Source organism: Ailuropoda melanoleuca, chromosome 11 (assembly GCF_002007445.2).
Source record: "Ailuropoda melanoleuca isolate Jingjing chromosome 11, ASM200744v2, whole genome shotgun sequence".
NCBI lineage: Eukaryota > Metazoa > Chordata > Mammalia > Carnivora > Ursidae > Ailuropoda > Ailuropoda melanoleuca.
In genome coordinates this window covers 108463424-108484028 of record NC_048228.1, presented here as the reverse complement: position 1 = coordinate 108484028, position 20605 = coordinate 108463424, and the positions used below count along the sequence as shown (strand labels likewise).

Sequence of the window (20605 nt, the reverse complement as noted above, 5' to 3'; positions counted from 1 at the left end):
CCGCCGCCGCCCCCGCCGCCCCTGCCGCCCCCCGGCCCGGCTGCGGCCGAGGAGCCTCTGCACCGACCGTGAGTACGGGTCCGCTGCAGACCCCGGCCCCGCGGCCCCCCGAACTCCGGTCGCGCACCGTCGCCCTTCCTGCGGCGAGACCCCGTCCCGTGGCCCTGCCCGGGTCCCCCGGCGGGGGCCTGTGCCGCTCCGCAGGCCGGTACGGCGTCGCCGGCCTCCCCTGAGGGCACCGAGGCGGGCACGGCCCCAGTCCTCCGCCTTTTCCGGCGTGCGAAGTTAGGGGAGGAACTTTGCTGCTCTGTATTTTTGCCAGAAACGGGCTGTGCTATGAGCAGAACTTGGAAAAGCCGAGACCGCCACTTCCCTTCCCTCTCGTCGTCCCTGAGAGGGGGGAGCGCTGGGGCACAGGACACTTCGCGACGAGCAGGGCATGGGGGCCGGAGCGATGGGGGGAGAGTGATGACATCATGTCTTTAGGCCGCCGGGGGTGGGGAGGAGCGGGAGTGCGGTCCCAGCCCAGCGGGAATTCTGTTCCTGGGGGCTCTTTACACAGTCTGTGCCTTGAAGCTTCTTCTCACATTATCGAGGCATGTCGGTTAGGTCGCGAGTCGCACTGGTAGCATCAGAAGAGACCCGCTTGTCCAAGTTCAAGTTGGTCTGCAGACCCTTGAGTTGTGGTTGCCAAGTAAGTGGGGAGCTGCTTAGAAGGCCATTATTAAGAAGTGAGAAATAATAAAATCGACTTGAATAGTAGGAGGAGTCGACTGAAGTTTCTTGCCTGTTCTCAGTTGGACATAAAAACAACGCGTTGCCGAGGGAGAGGTTAATTGCTGCGGGATGAAGGATGTGCCTTACACCAGCACTGTGGTCCAGCTTGCCTGCGGTCCCCATGGGCGGCTCCTGTTTCCTTCTTTGGACACATCCTGCTACTGTTTGAAAGCTAGGGGTCTCTGTTGCTTGTGCCTGGAGACCATACCTTCCAGCAGAACCCAAGCACAACCCCCCCCCCCCTTCTGCGTGAGGCCCTTCTCTCCCCTTGGGGCATTGCATTTTCCGTCTGGATGTGCACAAGGTGGCATTTAATGAGGACAGTGTTCAAGGGGCAGCCCCTTTAAGAAGGTCCCTCTCATTTTTAGTAATATTTTCTTGCTTGTTATGTTACTGACGTGATCCTTGCTGTGTCCCGAGAGTTTTAATTAGAAAATGAGGATTCCGGGAGTAATGTTGACTCATCTGTTAGGATAAAATTTAGAAATAAATCAGTTTTTCTTCTAAGAGGTGAAAAATCTGCTTGGATGCTTAGAGAAAAACATTTTTAAAAAACAATTTGACTTATTTCTACAGCAAGTAATTTATAACCATAATTTATGGAAGACTTTTCTTATAGTGCCTCTCCAGGAGGCAGATGTCATGCAGGTTCACAGTTGCCTGGATCTTGTGTAACAGGAAGTGCTAAGCAGGGCTCGGGTGGGAAGGGGGACCTTAGTGCTGTCACTGTCCGTGGGCTTGTTCGAACAGTCAGTCTAAAAATCTGCCATCTATTTCTTATGCTGATTTGACCGAACCTGAATTTGCTTATCTTCAAAATATGGGTATAAAGAGGTTTCTTTCTACAGCTGCCTTGACAAAAGTAGATAGATGCTGTTTTATTACTTTATTTTAAGGTATTGTGTGATTGACTTATTTTAAAAGTGTAATCTATTATTTTCATGTAAGTAGTACACTCACATGATGCAAATTCTAAAATTACTGAAAGATAATAATTAAAATGTTCTCTCCCACTCCTTTCTCCTGAGTACCTAACTCTGTTCCCAGAGGCAAGCTCTATTATACTTCGTCCTTGTGTATCCTTACAGATCTAAACCATGCATATATGAAGATAGATTTTAAATTATTTAAAAGAAGTATTTCAGAATAGTAACTTCTAAAGTTTCTTAGCATGCTCTGAAATCAACTACATTGGCCTAATCGTAGTTATTTTATTTATTTATTTATTTTTAAAGATTTTATTTATTCATTTGACAGAGAGACAGCGAGAGAGGGAACACAAGCAGGGGGAGTGGGAGAGGAAGAAGCAGGCTCCCAGCGGAGGAGCCTCACGTGGGGCTCTAGCCCAGAATGCCAGGATCACGCCCTGAGCCGAAGGCAGACGCTTAACAACTGAGCCACCCAGGCGCCCCTAATTGTAGTTATTTTAAATAAAATGCATACATGTCATATTTGTAGGTACTTTGCTGTTGAGAAAGCAGGTATTCATTAATTTGGAGTAACAAACTCTGCTTACGAGTTTGGATCTTGGTATTTCTGTTCAGTGCTTCAGCTGAAAAATCCATTCGCCAAAGTAGGACTGTCCAAAAACAATTTAGAAAGTGTCTGTCCTGTTTTTATGGTTCTCCTCTGTTGTGTGGAGCTGTAGTGTCACGGCCGTGCGTGGGCTTCAATTGAAGTATCTGAGTGCCTGCTCGCTGCTCAGCCTGTAGGGTGCAGGGGTGCTGGGTAGGACCCGCTACAGTCTCAGCAGGGCTGGCATGTGGGGAAGGGGGGTGCCAGAGAGGGGGACGGTCCTAACTATAATTGTGAGGCGATTGACATTTGCATTTGGTACTTTCTTATTGTCCTTCAGATTCCCACCTGGTTTCCCCCTGACTTTAATTATTCATTCATCCATACGTATTTACTGAACATCTGACGTATGCCTCTGTGGTGGGAGTTGCAGGGCTGTAGCTGTCAACAGATAAAGTTCTGCCCTTGTGAGGTTTTCATTTCAGTGAGGGACGTAGACAATAAACAAGATGGATAAGTAAAATATAGAGTATGTTAGAGAGTGATAAATGAAGGAGGAACAGCGAAGCAGGGAAAGGAACTAGGGAATGTCAGGGTTGATAAGGTGTTGACATTTTAGATAGCGTGTCCAGGGAAGGGCCATTGAGATTGTGACTTTAGAGTAAACACCTGAAGAGAGTCAAAGATAGAGCCGGGAAGGTGTATGGAGGAGGGGCATTCCAGGGAGGGGAACAGGTCCAGAGGCCCCCCCTGTTTGAGGAATACCAAGGAGGTCGGTTTGGTTGGTTGGTTGAATTAGTGAGAGGGAGACTCTTAGTAGGGGGTGCGGTAAGAGGGAGCGGGAGTGCCACGCCGGCTGAGTCGGCCCTCCCTTGTAGGTGGATTGAAGACTTCCGGCATTTATTCTAGGTGAGAGGGGAGGTCATTGCAGGGTTTGGTGGGTGGAGTGGCGGGATTTGAGTTCCATTTTAAGTGAATACTGGTTGAGAACAGAGTGAAGGGGAGCATGGGCCGAAGCAGGAAACCAGTTAGGAAGCTAGTAAAGTGGTCCCGTGAGAGATGCCAGTTGCTTCTGTCATGATGCTGTCAGTGAGTGGCAAGGTGAAAAGTGACAGGATTTTCAAGGTAGAACCAACAGGACTTGTGCCTCTCTGCTAAGTGTGAGGTGATTTCGCTAAGGTTGCTGTTCTCAGGATATATTCATCTGCAAATAATGGGACTCCCTGCTGCAGTAGCTCAAACAGGTGAGAGTTCACTGTAAGACCAAGTGAGTCTGTGTGAGGGGGCTGAACGCGGAGATGAGGGACCTGTCCCCTTCCTTTCTAACTTCCTTTCTTCTCCTTCCCTTCCCCCCTTCCTCCCCTTCCGTATACCCAACGTGTGGTTTAGACTTGGGACCCCGAGATCAAGAGTCGCTTGCTCTACTGACTGAGCCAGTGGACAGCCCAGTCTTTCTTGCACTTAGTTTGTAAGCCCTTGTCCTCATTCTTTCCACTTTTTTGAAGTTGAGTTACTGTGGAATTGAAACCATTCTTTAGGTATTCTGGACACTAGACCCTTATCAGATACATGATTTTTATTTATTTATTTATTTTTATTTTTTATTTATTTTTATTTATTTTTTATTTATTTTTTTTAAAGATTTTATTTATTTATTCGACAGAGATGGAGACAGCCAGCGAGAGAGGGAACACAAGCAGGGGGAGTGGGAGAGGAAGAAGCAGGCTCATAGCAGAGGAGCCGGATGTGGGGCTCGATCCCACAACGACGGGATCACGCCCTGAGCCGAAGGCAGACGCTTAACCGCTGTGCCACCCAGGCGCCCCAGATATATGATTTTTAAAACATTCTTCCTTTCCGTGGATTGTCTCTTCATTTTCTTGGTAGTGTCCTTTGAAAGCACAAATGTTTTTGATTTTGATGAAGTCCAGTTTTCTATTTTGCCTCTGGTTGCTGTGCTTTAGGTGTCATATTTATGAAACTGTTGCCTGATTCGCGGTCACAGAGATGTATTATTCCTGTGTTTTCGTCTAAGTATTTTAGAGTTTTACATTTACATCCGATCCATTTTGAGTTAATTTTTATATATGGTGTAAGGTAAGGAAAGGTCCTTCTTCATTCTTTTGCATGTGGATGTCCAGTTGTCCCAGTACCATTTATTGAAAAGACTCTTCTTTCCCCGTTGAATTGTATTGGCACCCTTGTTAAAAATTAATAGCCCATAAATGTATGGATTTATTTCTGGACTTTCAATTCTTTTTTTTTCTTTTTAAGATTTTATTTATTTATTTGAGAGAGAGAGAGTGAGCGAGCAAGAGAGCACAAGCAGGGGCGCCTGGGTGGCACAGCGGTTAAGCGTCTGCCTTCGGCTCAGGGCGTGATCCCGGCGTTATGGGATCGAGCCCCACATCAGGCTCCTCCGCTATGAGCCTGCTTCTTCCTCTCCCATGAGCCTGCTTCTTCCTCTCCCACTCCCCCTGCTTGTGTTCCCTCTCTCGCTGGCTGTCTCTATCTCTGTCGAATAAATAAATAAAATCTTTAAAAAAAAAAAAAAAAAAAAGAGAGCACAAGCAGGGGAGCAGCAGAGGCAGAGGGAGAAGCAGACTCCCAGATGAGCAGGGAGGCCGATGCAGGGCTGGATTCCAGGACCCTGGGATCATGACCTATGCCAAAGCCAGATGCTTCACCAACTGAGCCACCCAGACGCCTCTGGACTTTCAATGTTTAAATGTCTATCCTGTACAGTACTATACAGTCTTGATTACTATAGTTTTTTTTTTTTTTTTGTCTTTTTGTTATCGCAGTTTCAAATCATGAAATTTGAGTCCTCCAACTTTGTTCTTTGTTAAGATAGTTTTGGCTCTCCTGGGCCCCATGTGTTTCTATATGGTTGTAAGATCAGATTGTCAGATTCTACAAAGAAGCCAGCTAGGATTCTGATAGGGATGGCATTCAATCCGTGGATCAGTTTGGGGAGTATTGGCACCTTAACAATGTTAAGTCTTCTGATTTGTGGACATTGCAAAGTTTTTATGTAAAGGGTCAGAAAGTGGGCCATTTTTAGGCTTCGTGGGCACAGTGTCTATGTCACAACTACTCCCCTCTGCCGTGGTGGAATAAAAGCAGTCAGAGGCAATATGTGAATGAGTGAGTAGGGCTGCGTTCCAGTAACATTTTATTGATGACATTGAAATTTGAATTTCATGTAATTTTCATATGTCACAAACTATTATTATTATTATCAACCATTTAAAGATGTGAAAACATTTTTTAGCTTGCAAACCAGCCCCAAACAGGCAGGCTGTAGCTTGTCCATCCCTAGATTAATTATGATCAGACCACTTTCTTGAAGCATTTCTTTTCTGGTTACTTTTTATTAAGTAGTTTAAAAAATTATAAAAGGTACAAATATATATCATCAGACGTTTTCAAACAGCACAGAAGATGAAAAATAAAGCCCTCCTCCCAGTCTGTCCTAGTCTTATTAGCTAAAAATAACAATTACTAAACTTCTTTTGTCTTCCCTGATTTTTTAATGCACATTCAATCATTTAAATGTGTCTCTGTTTTTGTTTGCATGACTTTATTTCTCAAAGAGCAGCATATCATAGACACTGTTCCATAGCAGTACATATAATTCTTCCCAACTGCTGTATAATAGTGTAGAATTTATTTATTTATTTGGGGGTGAAATTCACATAACATAAGAGGAACCATTTTACAGAGCGTGTGACTCAGTGACAGTTCATACGTGGACAAGAACTTTTTTTTTAAAAGGACTTGGAGCTGTGAAGGCAGAGGTTTCACACTGTCCTGGCTTTCAGATGACTGCTGGTGTATTCTCTCCACCTGAGAGCCCCCACCGTTACCTCTAGTGCCTGAAAGTGAGCCAGCCATCTGGTAAACTGCCTTGGAGCAGTCCACCCTCAAGACATTTAGTCTTATTCAGACAAGAAGGAAAAATAAAACACCGTGTAAGACACTGGTTAATGTTGTGCTGAATTGAATCAGCTCGGGTGCTGGAATATGTGTTAGAGACATGATCTGCCATAGATCCTTGCTGCTCAAAGTGTGATCTCAGGGCCAGCAGTTTGCTGTCGCTTGTGAGCTTTTACGGAGTACAGACTCTTCCCCCACCTGAGACGTACCGAATCAGAGTCTGCATTTTGACAGGTTCTGTGAGCAGTCTGTGTGCACGCTAAAGCTTGAAAAGCCCCACTGTAGATGGCCAGTCTCCATTGTTAACAATGCTGTCGACATGTGGGAGGGAAGACTTGGGCTGCCTGTGTATGTCCAGGTATAGCTGAGGCAATGTCACTTCTCTGTCCCAGGGCCATCAAGCGTTTGTGTAGCCCCAAAGCAGGTTGTAACCCTGACACATGAGCCACACTGGGCTTGAAGAGCTCCCAGTGGGAATGGGGACTTAAGTGGGGACTGGACTTGACCTGGAAGGGACCCTTTTTCAACCAAGTGCTGGTTTTGTGCCAGGCCGTGTTCTGGGTCCTGGGGTTACAGCAGTGAGCAAGACGAATGGTGATGAATATTACGGAGAAAACAAAACAGAATGAGGGGGAGAGGGGTGTGCAATTATGTTTAGAGCATAAGTGCACTGAGAAGGTTCTGCTGGAGCAGAGTGGAGGAGCAAGCTGTTTGGATATCTGGAAGAAGAGATCTAGGGAGAGAACAGAAAACTGAGTGTGCAGTCACATTTGGGGAATAGTAAGGATGTCAGTGGCTGAAGCAAAATGAAGGGCAGGAATAGGAGACAAGGTTAGAGAGGTGGGAGATTAGAGATGAGGGTCAACCAAGTGGGGCTTTGTGCACCACTGTAATAAGGACTTTGGACTTTACTCTGCCCAGATGCATACTTGTGTGGTAAAACAAGTGATCTAATTTATGTTTCTGAAAGATCACTTCGACAGCACCAAATGCTCGCATGGACGAAACTGGGTGGGTCACTTAATCATTGCTGGTGGGCATACAAAATGGTACGGCTACTCTGGAAAACAGTTTGGCAGTTTCTTATAGAACAGAATGTACAATTGCTATTTGACCTGGCAGTTGTACTCCTGAGCATTTATCCCAGAGAAATGAAAAATTCTGTTCATGGAAGACCTCGTACACAGGTATTTATATGGTAGCTTTACTCATAATAGCCAGAATGTGGAATCAGCTTCAGTGTCCTTCGACAGGTGAATGGTCCAGCTGCTCGGCTCCAGATACCTGCCACAGCTTAGGTGACTCCAAAGGAAATCATGCCAGTGAAAACAGCCAGTCCTGAAAGGCTACAGACTCTATAGTTCTATTTATGTAACATTTTTTGAAATGATAGGGTTTTAGGAACAGAGTAGATAAGAGGTCTCCATTGTTAGGGAGAGTGTGGTGGTGGTGGGGGGGTGGCTGTGGCTCTAGGAGGGGCCCTTGTGGTGATGGAAATGTTCTATGTCTGTGGTGGATCCATAAACTTACACAACTGATAAAATTGTATAGAACTAAACACATACACACAAATGAAGAAAAGACTTTTTTCATTTAGCTTAACAGATTGGTGTTTTGAAATTCACCTTTTTTTAGGTAGTGGTTGTTACTGTGTTTAGTTAGATCACCAGTAAGAAAGGCTTTATTTTTTATTTTTTTTTAATTTAATTTTATTTATTTTAGAGAGCGAGCAAGCAGTGGGGAGGGAGAGGGACAATCAGACTCCATGCTGAGCACAGAGCCAAATGACGGGCTTGATCTCACTATCCTGAGATCATGACCCGAGCCAAAATCAAGAGTCCCGACACTTAATTGACTGAGCCGCCCAGGCGCTCCAAGAAAGTCTTTATTTTAATGGTCCTTTTCTATGACACAGACTGTAGATTGGGGAAGTCTCAGTCTTTGGTTCCCCTAATCAAACAGCACTTTTATTTTTAAATTAGGTGACACATAATTCCACAATGAGTTTTGGTGTCCCCTTCCTTCCTAAAATCTGTCTGAAGGAGCTGTAATGTTTCAGGAGCACTGACATTAGTACCGTACTTGGTGGAAGCGAAGTGGCCACGGCGGGAGGCGGCAAGTGGGGAGGCCTCAGTCCTGCTCGCTGGCTGGGCTGTGCAGGTGCGGCGGGAAGGTGAGTGTGCAGAGCCGGAAAAATGCAAGACGAGCAGCGTTTTTCAAGAGCCTGTGGAGTCTAGGCCTTTCCCCTGCCAGCCTTCAGCCTGGAACCACATTTTTCAAGACGAGTCTCAAAATAACACGATATTAGCGATAAGAATTTAGACGACGGTTGAAGTCCCATTCTTAGAATTCATTCTTCAGTAATTGTTTTAACGTGGTCCTAGCGTGCTGTTGAGGCCTGGCCTTTTTTATGCACCTTCTTGCAAATGTGTGTTTCCGTCCGTGCATGTTGCGTCAGTACAAAAGAGGGGACGACTGAAGTTTGCATTTTGAAGGTGAAGTTAGCATGATTGCGTTTACCAAAGTTGGAAGAGGCAGGACTGCTTACCCAGTTCGTCCAGTTTATGCTCAGAACAAGGCGGTTCCCTTTTTATCTTAATTTCCATGCTTAATTTTCACATAGAACAAGCCAGTTTGACCTATCAGTTCATCAGTTGGAGTTAAATTCCATGGGGGAATGAAGTGGTTATGGTTTTCTTAAATTTCCAAGTTTGCTTCTTGGACAAAATAAAATAGGAAGGAGGTATTTCAAGCAGGGACCATAGACTGTACAAGAACTGAGTTTGAAGATGCACGACCTAAACAACTGAGTTGTTCTGAGTGCCCAGAGTTCCCTGAAGGCTGGGGAGTGTGGAAGTCTGGCAAGTCTCCTGAGGCCGTGTTCTCATGGGCCTGGTTAGACCCGGTTTGGAAGCAGTCACCACCTGGCAGTGGCTTGTGCTGTGTACATTGCGGGGGTGCGCTTGTCGCTTTCAGTGGGTAATACTGGAAGGGTTGTTTTTCCCCTTTTCCGATAGTTTTGGTTGATGTCTCTTCGTTGAGGGTGTCTGAGGGTAAAGTCCGATCCCACACTTTAAAAATGTGGGCATTCTTCAGTGTGATGAAAGGGGGGGTGCTTTTTACAGGGTTTGGTTATACTTGTCTGCCTTTTTAAGCAGGCGTTTCTTAGAGTTTGACTCTGATGTAGTGAAATTGTGCAGTTCTTCTTTAAGGATAATGTGTCAGTTCCACACATTTAGCTGTGTTAGCAGTAACAATGGATTTGAGAAAAATGGAGCAAAATTAATGTATTTGGTAGCAATCAGATGGTTTGTGTTTATGCTTCTCACACAAAACAAGTACTTACCAATTATTGTTTGAATTGCAATGGCTAGTTTAGCAACCTTGGAAAACTTTGTCCTACCTGCAGAATTTTGTGGTTCTTGGGCTATCAGTTTTTGTGTGGAAAGATCAAATTTCATCGGTGCTAGGAAGTGATTGTGAATCAAGTAAGAAGAGAAACTTGAAATATGTGTGCTTTCTCCTTAGCTGACCGTGATAGAAATTATACTGTCCCCTCTTTCGTAATAAGGATCACCAAAGGTGCTGTTAGGAGACCTGTGACGGTCTGGTGTGTGGCAGGCGGGTCGCACAGGCTCCGGCTCCAATTTCCACAGTGTTTGAGCTCAAGTACCTGGGGATCGCTCCACTGCTGCCTTTTTTTTTTTTTTTCCAGTAGCTTTGCTGTTTCTATTTTTTTTCCCCCATCTCTTGGTTCTAGAAACTCAGGTTCAAAGTAATTATCATTTATCTTCTGAATCCTATCTGTAAGACTGACTCAAGACCTTTTGAGTCAGTTTTAATGTGTATTTCATTTATTCTTCTACAGAAAATGTGGATTTATCCATTTCCTTATCAGCTTTTTATGAACATCTGTGAAGTGTAGGTGTTGTGCTGAGCGCTAGTAACAGAGGCGTGCTGTGGCCCTGCTCTGAGTCTGCCGTCCTGGAGCAGTTGTTGCCAGAGTGGCCTGGAGGCCGGCAGGTGGGGCCTGGTGAGGGAGCCCGGGGAATAGGACAGGCTTTCCCCACAAGGAGCTCAATGAGGAGGAGCGGAAGGAGATAGACAACGGAAGAATGTATTTTTATTTTCTTGGGTGAGATCCATATTCTGTCGTTGACTTTTTGCTCGCTTCATGAACGTGGGGGCGACAGCACAGGTAGGTCTTATGAAATCAGGCTCAGGCCTTGACAGCTGTGCTGTTTGTTGCTCACTGAATTCTTTTGGTTTATCCTATATATGAAGAGGGAGACAAAGTTCTTGTTTTTGTGTTTTAAAGATTTTATTTATTTATTTGACACAGAGAGAGAAACAGCTAGAGAGGGAACACAAGCAGGAGGAGTGGGAGAGGAAGAAGCAGACTCCCGGCTGAGCATTCCCCCACCCATGCAGGGCTCCATTCCAGGACCCTGGGATCATGACTTGAGCCAAAGGGAGACGCTTAACGACTGAGCCACCTAGGCGTCCCCAAAGTTCTTGTTAAGACTCATATCTGTCACTCTGAAAAGGTAAATGTTCCATTGGCCTGGCTCGTTCTCTGACAGGCATGTGCGTAATTAGTGTGAAGCTGGTAACTTTTTTACTCTTTTCTGGTACCCTGGTATGTGAATTCAGTTCATTTCAGGCCTTGGTCAGATTTTCACTTTGGAAATCAAAAGGTAATGGATAGGTGACTTAGTTTGTTTCCTAAATGCTTAAAATGGTCAATGTTCTTCAATTTTCTTGATGGCGGTCTTACACTGGGCAAATTCTAAGCTTTTGTAATGGAGAATTTAATCTAGTGGTTTAAAGAAGAGAATATTTTAATTCTCATAGCACTTTCTTCTTTCAATCCAGGTATAATTTACAAATAGCACAGTGTGCCCTGTTTGTGTACAGTTCTGTGAGCTTTGCCAAGTGCATGACGCTGTGTAACTACTGCACATTTGGGGTCTAGCTCAGTTTCATCACCCCCTCAAGCTTCCCTGCCTCTTTTCGGCCACTCCTCTTCCAGCGCCTGGAAATTGCTGATCACTTTCTGTTCCTGTAGTCTGTCTGTTCCGGAACATACAGATGGAATCTACCTCTGTGTAGTCCTGAATCTGGTACGTTGAGATCCCGTTGTGTGTATTAGTGGTGTGCTCCTTTTTACTGCCAGGCAGCATTCTGTTGTCTGGCTGTAGGTGTTTGCCCGTCCATCCACCGAGCGAAGGATATTTGGGTTGTTTCCATTGTAGTGCTTTCGAAGTGGGTGGCTCCTGAGGATGGGAGGTGAAAACGCTCTGCTTCTTGTGGTCACTTAGGGTCTCAGGCTCCTCCCATCCTGTTGGTTCTGCAGTCTTCTTGTCTTTATCTGTACAGTCAACAACTGGGTGTTGGGCATGTTTGTTCTGGTTGGAGGGACTAGAAGGGGAGATACCCAGGGCAGATCCCGGTGAGGCAGATACTCCATGTATCACTTCATTCCCATTTCATCTGTGGGAATGAAGGCGTGTGTCTCTCCCTACCTGCAGGGAGGCTAAGTGATGGAACTCTAATTGGGGGGCATGTGTCCAAGGAGGAAAGATTGGTATTTGGGTGGCTGAGTAGCAGGCAGTTTGCAGTATTAACTTACCAGTGAAAGTCCCGTTTAGGAAAGAGACCAGTGAGAAAGATGCACTCACCAGTCCCTGTAATGACAGACTCTAATTGGCCAGTTATTGGGAAGTCCCCTCTCTACTTGCCATGAAGGAGGCTTCTCCTCAGGCCCTGATTCTTTTCTTTTTGAAACCCCTGTCTGTTCTTTTTGGCTCCTGGCTTCCCCCTTTGGAGGTTCGTCCTTGACCCTTTTCTCCAGCCATGTCTGAAGTGTCTTTTGGAGGCATTGCCTTCATTGGATTTGTACAGTTTGTAATAGCTTGTTCCTTCAGATGCACTTTTTGGAGCCCAAGGGTTGCACTGGGGACTAAATAGTCACAAGTGTTTGCAGGTTAGACCCCTGCCTCTTCGGTAATACAATTCCCTCAAAAAACTAGTAGTCTTCTGGTTTAGTTGCTTCTGGTTAGTATGATGTCCTGGTAAACACACTCAGATTCTCTGAATGTAGTTCTTTAGCCTGGTTTAATTTTTGGCTCCTTTTTGGTCACCCCTCTGTCCCTTGTTCTGAAGGTGCATACCTGGAAGGCGTCTGAAGCTGCAGGTTTGGGTGGGAAGCAAGCACCTTTACTCCGATCTTGAGTGGGCCGTTTGTCTCCTTGTGTTGCCCTGGAAGTCCTCACAGGGGGCTTCTTCCAGGCTGCCTGGGGGTGTAGAAGCTGTCAGTCTCTCCACAGAGGGCATGAGGTCGGCCATCAGTTACAATGTGATTTCGAGCAGTAGAGCAGCTAGGTATGAAGAGTAGGTATGATGCTGTATTTCATTGAATCACATGGCCCCTCGTTCATCAGTGTGGTCTTGGGCGAGTCACTGTTTGCACTGCAGTTTCTCCTCTAAAATGGGAAAAGTAGGTGCATCGGTGACATCACCCGACTTTTCTGTGGAGCCGTGTAGTTTAGGGAGCCTTTGGTTGAGCTCCTCTGTGCCTCCCCAAGCTGACCCCCCTCCCCCAACGCAGCACGGAGTATGCGGTTTCTTCCTGGTGGTCCAGAAGTGCTATGGAATGAATGAATGACGTATGGAAAGCGGTGGAGTGGGTAATTCAACACATGTTCACTTTTCCTTTTTTTTTCTTTTAGAAAGAAAGAACTCTCAGCCACCAAGAAAGACCGTGTGAACCATTGTCTGACAATATGTGAGAACATAGTGGCCCAGTCACTCAGGTAATTGTACTTTGAACTTTCTGGTAAAAATTAAGACTGTATTTTTGTTCCTAATGGGCTAGAATATTCTTTGTCTCCCCAGTTCTCTTAAGACATTTAAAGGCCCATTTTCTCTTATTTCTGGCTATAACTCTAAGGGGTCATGTTTCCTTTTTGTAACTTGTGTACAACAGTTGTAACCGTGATCGTAATTGAACAGCGTGTTTCTGTTTCATTAGCACTCTTGATAACTGTGATCATTGAAAAATCTTCTGTTTGATATTTTTACATTATGGCATTAATCGGAATGACAGGAGACTGTCCAGTGACATCTCTTGCGTTTTCTTCTCATTGGCACCCTGCTGCTGTTCGGGCGCGCCCAGCAGTGGCTGGCGCCTGCTCACCTGCGCTTGGGGACCCGTTGACTGTAGGCCAGTCTCCCTGCTTCATCTTTCTTTTGGGGTGAACTCGTGTCATCTTCTTTTGTATCTTTGCTAAGTCTCTTCATTCTCTTTGCTTTCAGTTGTCTGTCTTTCTGACCACTGTTCTAGTGGCTGTGGATGGTAAATATTTCAGGCCTGTTTCTAGGGCCTTGAGTAGGAAACAGATGTGCCTGAGGTCTCTGAATTCTGTTACCTGGTTGGATGTGGGTGAAATACTTCTCTCCTTGCTTTTCTTTCTCTTAGAACAAGTAATTCATGTTATTGTCCTGCTTGGAAGCTGTAAAGAGCTCTCTCTAATAATAGAATAGTTGGAATAATAATATTAGATTGCAGATATATGCAGTATATCACATATAATAATTCATTTTAACTGAGCTTGTTCCATCGTTTGGGAAATGTGGTGGATGATTTCTGTTTCTAATTTGTAGAAATGTGGGAAGCAAATGAAATAACAAATGAGAGTATGTGCTGAAAATAAAAATTCTAAGTTAGAATGCTATTGTAGAAAACAACACCATGATAAAGGTAGGGGAAAAAAAGGTTTGAATTCCATTTCTACTCCTTATAAGCCAGCTGATTTTGCATAAATTTAACTTTTTCCAGTCTCTGTTGCTGCAGTTGTGAACGGTGAGTCCTGATTTTTAGGGCTCTTGTGAGATTGGGTGATGCTGCGTATGTGTTTGTAGCCACATGGGAGCGAGAGCTCTGTACGGTTGTGACGGGTGTTGTCCAGAGCTTTCAGGTGTCACTGCTCTCATGAGACGTGACCTCGATCCCTGACAGGCAGTCGCTGCCACGGCAGAGTTCTGCTCATCTGACCTGCAGCCTCCAGGACTCCAGGAACATTTCACTGTGACAGCTTACAGATCCAGGAGACACACTCTCTTCCACTTGGAATATTTCCTGCTCTGTACTTACTCAGTTTCTTTTCATCATTTTCAGGGGAATTGATGGAATGTCGGCTTAGATTTTCATATTAGTAAAGTATGTTGGGATATCTTAGGACTGGTTTGTGGCTCAGTTTGCCATCTTAAATCGAAATAGTAGCTGTTAATGGTTTTCACAATAGTCTATTTCTTCTGTTTTTATGGAGTAATGCTGATAGTCATACTTCCTGTTCTACAGAGGGACATGTTGATGGGGTATTTTATGGATCCAGAGGGGTCGTCTTTGGTGTCATCAGATCAAAGAACAATTTAGTTTTAATATACTTTCCATACTTTGCAGGAATTTCAGAGTGTAGAGCTTAAATTGATAGTTTTCTATTTATGAAATGTTCTTTATACCTGGTATTTCCTGTGATCTCTCCTTGAATATAACTAAATCTCTGGTACATTTCTGAGGCTTCTGTGATATACTAACCTTGTCTCCAGTGGGGTTATTTCAGTGGTAGCTTCTGGAGTTTTTAATGTGGGAAGTCATCTAAAACTTCATGGGTATTGTGACTCCTAGTGTACTTCAGCTCCCAATTTGGTTGTCTGACCTAGTTCCTAAATATGGATGGGCGTCAAGATCATCCAGAAAATTTGTCAAAAATACAGTAATGAAGATACCTCACTGTCCTCTTTCCCAAACACTTAAATTTTCTGTTCAGGTGTAGTCTGGGGATTTGATTTTAAAAAGTCTCCTCTTGGGACTACCTGGGAACCCTTTTCTAAGTGTGTTCACCTTGATAAAAGTGGTTGAGTAAAAATAAACATACAGAAATCCATAGGTTTCCGTATATTAGCATAGGTCAGTCAGGAAATACCAGGATTCAAGATCCAGTTCACAGTGGCACCAACATATAAAATTTCAAGGAACTGACAAGAAAAATGCAGAAAATATGTGGACTGCTGTTGGCTTTCCTGAAAGGTATAGAGGACTACTTTCCTTCCTAAATGGAAGACTTTTTATCATAAATCTGAATTTTCTCAGATTAATCCATAAATTTAAATAGCCTTGATCAGAGTTCTAGTAGGGGTATTTTTTAACTTGTTCACCTGCAAGAATAAATACATGAATGTTGCAAGGAAAATCTGAAACATCAGCAATATGATGAGAGGTGGTGATGTACACAATATTAAATTGTTAGACATTAAAGAAGGTATGGGATTGAAAGTTAGAAGAGTGTATGTGTGCATCTGTGTGTGTGAATTTATGGTAAGATCACATTTTGTATCAGTAGTGAAGCGATGGGTTATTGAACCAAATGACTCATGGAGATTTATGTCTGTGCCTCATATTGCAAACAGACGTAAATGTCAGGTTAATTACTTAAATATTAAAAAAATGAAATTGTTATTAAAAAAAGATAATTGATCTTGTGTGGAGGAAGACTAATAATGTAAAGGAAAATACTGTTTTGACTGGCGTATAGTTCAGTATGTCAAAGTCCGCCTTCAGCGAACTTGAAAGTAAATTCAACTTGGGGATGGTATTGACAGCATATATATTAAAGGTTTAAGAGCTGCATAAAGAGCAATTGTAAATCATTAAGGAAAAGACTATCAGCCGTAGGAAAGTAGGCAAAGAACATGACCAGGTGGCTCAGGAAGTGAGGAATATGTGTGGGCCAGTGAACCTGACAGCTGACATGTATTTTTTGTTTCCCGTGGGAAAATATTCACATTTGCTAGTCATCAGGGGAAAGAGACTAAAACAAAAACAAGAATAGCTTCCATCTGTCAAATTGACAAACATTAAGAAATACTAAGGATTTTTGTCAGAGGTGATACAACCTTCTTAAAAGACACTTTGGCAAAATATCAAGCTTTAGATTGTCATCTTTGTGGCAGTCTCACCTGAGGACATTATCTTCGGGAAAATGTGTGACGATGTCAGTGCAGTGCTGTTCATCCAGTTAAAAAATTAAAAATAATCTTAATGACTTATCAGTTGGGGAATTAGAAAAGTAAGATATATTTATAGAAGGGAATGTTAGTTAACTTTATAAGAGATGATTGTTAGATATGTGTATTTGTGACCAGAAAATTTATTAACACTATGTTAACAAGTTTAAATATCAAGAAAGATATTTACTCTGGCCAAGATAAATACCAAAGACAGATTTACTTTCCTGCCTAAGACAATTGATAATGGACAAAATATATGTGACAGTGGTTTTCAAGACATCAGGCAGAGCATAACAGCAGTCCTCGAAAAATGGAAAACTAGTGTGGGAGCCATATGACTTCCCCCTGTTACTGTCTGGAAGGAGTCATGCGGGGAGGGGAAACCCAGGCAGAGCCATGGGTTGCATGGTTGAGGAGACAGACAGAGCTGCCAGCTACAGCCAACTGGGGAGAACACCGAAGGGGAGAGCTGCACGGAATGGTCCCTGGGGCCTGCGGAGGTTGGGATCCTTGAGTCTTCAGCTCCTATGGAAGTTCAGGTGCTTGTGAGGACACAGCTTAGGGCTGGGATAGGATCACCCAGAAGGACCAGGAGGAACACCTGCTGGAACTCACACTGGTCCAGGAAGAGCTCCTGTTCACACTAGCCGCAGTGGACAAGTGTCTTTCCTGGGCCTTGGCTGGAGTATACAGAAGGGTTTGCCCTCACGGTGGGGTTAACTTAGCCCAAACTAAGATGTTATTCTGGTCCTGCGTGATAAAGCTTACAGGTAAAACCCAAGACCGTACTCTTTCATGGTAACATAACTGCTTCCAGAGCAAAGTTCAGGAGTGTTTATGGAATTCAGAAGTACATAGTGCCCAAAAAGGTAAGAGTTGTGAGGTCTGGTATCCAGTCAAAACTTTTCAGGAGTGTAAGTAAACAGGAAAATAAAATTAGTAGCAGTCAGTTGAAAGTGACTCAGAAATTGCATGGATGATAAAATTTGTATAAAACCATGAAAACAGTGACTTTATTTTATGTATTCGAGAAGCTAGAGAAAAGATGGAATGTATTATGTGGAGACAAGCCCGTAAAAAGAGCTACGTTGAACAAAGGTGAGAGGCTGCAGATTTCTTGCTGGAAACCATACATGCTAGCAGTCAGTAGGGCGTCATTTGTAAAGTCGTGGTGGGAAATCACCGTGTGACTGCATAGCCAGTACCCATCTCTCTCAAAAACAGAGGTAAAGTAAAGACTTTGTCACACATGCAAAAGCTGAAATAATTTGTATCCAGCAAGCAGCCACTCCAAGAAATAGCAGAGGAAGTGTTTCCGGTAGAAGGGAAGTAAGATCAGAGAGGGATCTGGGCTCATACAGAGGACTGGAGAGCAGGGAATGGTAGCTGTGCCGTGTGGCTAGAAGACTTGCCACCTCATTTTTCACCTCTTCAAAGTTAGTGGATTGCTTGCAGCAAAATTAATAACCATGTATTTTGGGCCTTTATGACATGTGGAAGTAGAACGTGTGACAGCACTAGCCTAAAGGCTGGAAATAGCTTGTGTTCCAACGGCCGGATAGTGCCCCTGCCCCCAGAGACAGCAGGTCCTTATCCCTGAAATCCCATGTAAATATACTCGAAGGGAAAGCGTCTTCCCAGACATGATTAAGTCAAGGGTCATGAGATGGAGAGATTATCCTGAGTTTTCCAGGGAGGAACCCTAGATGTAGCCACAGGTGTCCTTATGAGAAGGAGGCAGAGGGAGATCTCTCACACACGCACACGCGCACACACACACACACACAGAAGAGTGTGGGCAGCAGTGTGAAGATGGAGCAGAGACAGGCTTGGAGATCAGGGGGAGGCGGCCACAGGCTGAGGGGTGCTGGCCACCACCGTACTGGAAGAGGCAAGGAGCCCTTCTCCTTTGGAGTCTCTGGAGGGAAGTACCTTGATATTTGGCCCAGCGATACTGATTTTGGCCTTCTGACTGCAGAGCTGCGAGAGGGCGAGCACCTGTGGTTTTCAGAACCCAGTTTCTAGTAGTTTGTTACAGCAGCCCCAGGAAACGAACCCAGTGCTGTTGTTCGTTTCTCACACTGTATGTGAAGTGCTGTAATGCGTTAAGGCAGACCAGGATGAATTAAAGTTGTATACTAAACAGGGCAGCAGTTGAAAGCACAACAAAGAGTTGTAGCTAATAAACCAAAAAAGGAGATAAAATGGAGTCATAAAAATACCCAACCCAAAAGAAAGCAGAAATAGGGAAAATGGCAAATAAAGAGCACTTGGGGTAAGAAGGAAAGAAATGGTATGATAGTAGATTTAAATCTGCTTACGTCAATAATGACATTAAACATAAGAGACAAGTTTCTTCAGATCTGATGAAAAAACAAGACCTTGTATATCCCGCCTACAGTAAACCCATTGTAAGTAGAAAGGCGCAACTAGCTTAAAAGTAAAAGAATTGAAAGAGGCTGACCATGCTAGCACTGATCAGAGGGAAGCCTCGGTACTTATGTTAATATCAGGCGCTGGATTTCTAAGTAAAAGCTGTTACCAGAAATAGGATGGTCACTTTTGTAATGATAAAGGCATTAGTTCATCAGGGGAGCATAACAGTCCTAAGTGTTTATGCAGTTAAGTACAGAGCTTCAGAAATACATGAAGCAAAACCTGATTGAACTGTAAGGAGAAACAGACAAATCCACAATTATAGTCAGCTTTCAGTAGCCTCTCTCAAACATTTTTAGAGCAGCAGACATAAAATCTGCATCTGAAAGACTTGAACAACACTACCCACCCCTGTGGCCTGGTCAGCATTTACAGACGCTCCACCCAGAACAACAGAAGCCACGTTCTTCTCAAGTGCTCACAGCACACCTGCCGAGAGAGACCATATGCTGGTCCGTACAACAGGTCTCTAAATGTAAGCAGATTGATACAAGTATGCTGTCTGAGCTCGACGGCATTAAATTGGAATCTGTTACAGAAAGATGGTCTGGAACACAAGTAGCACATTTCCACATGACCCAGGGGTCACAGAGAATGTTAAAGGGGAGATCTGAAGGTACTCTGAATTGACCGAAAATAAAAACAAAGGATTTCGGAAGTTGTGGTATGCTGCTGCAGTGTATTTGAGGGAGGGTTGTAGCACTCGGTGCCTGTTGTAGAAAAAAATGAAAGGTCTCAAATTAGTGACCTCTGCTGCCACCTCAGGAAGTGTGATAAACAAGCGCAGATGAAACCCCAATTTAGCAGAAGAATGGACGTAAAGATGAGAGCAGAAGTTAGTAAGACAGAAAACAGAGAAGTCTATAGAAGCTCAATAAAGCTGGAAGCGAGTTCTTTGAGAGCGTCTGTAGGATTCAGCAGGCTGACCGACCAGGCAAGAAGGAAGGAAGTCATATATTACCCATGTCTGGAGTGAGGGGGACGAGTTTACTATGGGTTCTGTAGATGTTAGCAGGATTGTAAGGGAGTATTAGGAACAACTCTATGCAGTAAACGTGACAATTCAGGTGAAATGGACAGGTTTCATGAAAGACGCATTTCTAAAGCTCTCTCAGGAAGAAATCTGTAACCTCATTAGCCCACTGTTTTGTTAATAAAATTAAAATTTAAAAATCAATATTCAGTCTAGTTATTGGAGAACTTTTAAGCGTGGTTGGAAATGGCCTATGAACCTACTGTTTTCTTTTAGTTGCGACAAGGTTGACCTGTCACGCTGTAAGTTTGCAGTGTGCAGTGTGTTGCTTTGATGCATGTATGCAGTGCAGTATGATTGCCACGGTAGTGTTACTGACCACTTTATCAAGTCACGTAGTTGTTTCTTTTCTGTGTTGACAACAGTTAAGATCTGGTCTCTAGGCAACTTTGAGGTTCATAATACAGTATTATCGATTATAGTCACTATGTCGTGCATTAGATCTTCAGAACTTATTTATCTGTTACTTGCAAGTGAACCTGCTTTTATCTGTGGGTTTTATAAAGTCTAAACACAGATAACGTACTGCTGACGAAAGTTGTGTGTTTGAATTGAGATGTGCTGTAAAAAAGATCGTGATGTATATCAATTTCTTCATATTGATTACATGTTCAAATGATCATACTTTGGATGTATTGGATTAAATGAAGTATATTCTTAAAATTAATTTTACCTGTTTCTTTTTATTTTTAATGTATCCATTAGAAAGCGTAAAATCAGCCCTGTAGCGCACGCTGTGCTTCTGTAGCGAAGCAGTGCTTGGGCGGAATTTGAATGCTGCGCCCGTTCCTGCGAGGCCTTTCCAGCTTAGCCCTTTTCTCACAGCTGTGACCC

General features: G+C 43.9%; 2 protein-coding genes across 2 annotated transcripts in view; one reads left to right on the top strand and one right to left on the bottom strand.

Moving 5' to 3' along the window:
* Nucleotides 1-900, bottom strand: part of LOC117804332 (collagen alpha-1(III) chain-like) — a 4286-nt gene extending 3386 nt beyond the window's left edge. Inside the window, exons 1-2 of the mRNA XM_034670986.1 lie at nucleotides 865-900; nucleotides 68-229 (exon numbers count right to left, since the gene is read on the bottom strand). Coding sequence (XP_034526877.1) covers nucleotides 68-229; nucleotides 865-900 — 198 coding nt within the window. The remainder of the gene's footprint in view (nucleotides 1-67; nucleotides 230-864) is intronic.
* The window catches only part of HTT (huntingtin), a 134323-nt gene continuing 113734 nt past the window's right edge, over nucleotides 17-20605 (top strand). The window contains exons 1-2 of the mRNA XM_034672191.1: nucleotides 17-68; nucleotides 12963-13046. The gene's annotated coding sequence lies outside the window, so the exon portion shown is untranslated. The remainder of the gene's footprint in view (nucleotides 69-12962; nucleotides 13047-20605) is intronic.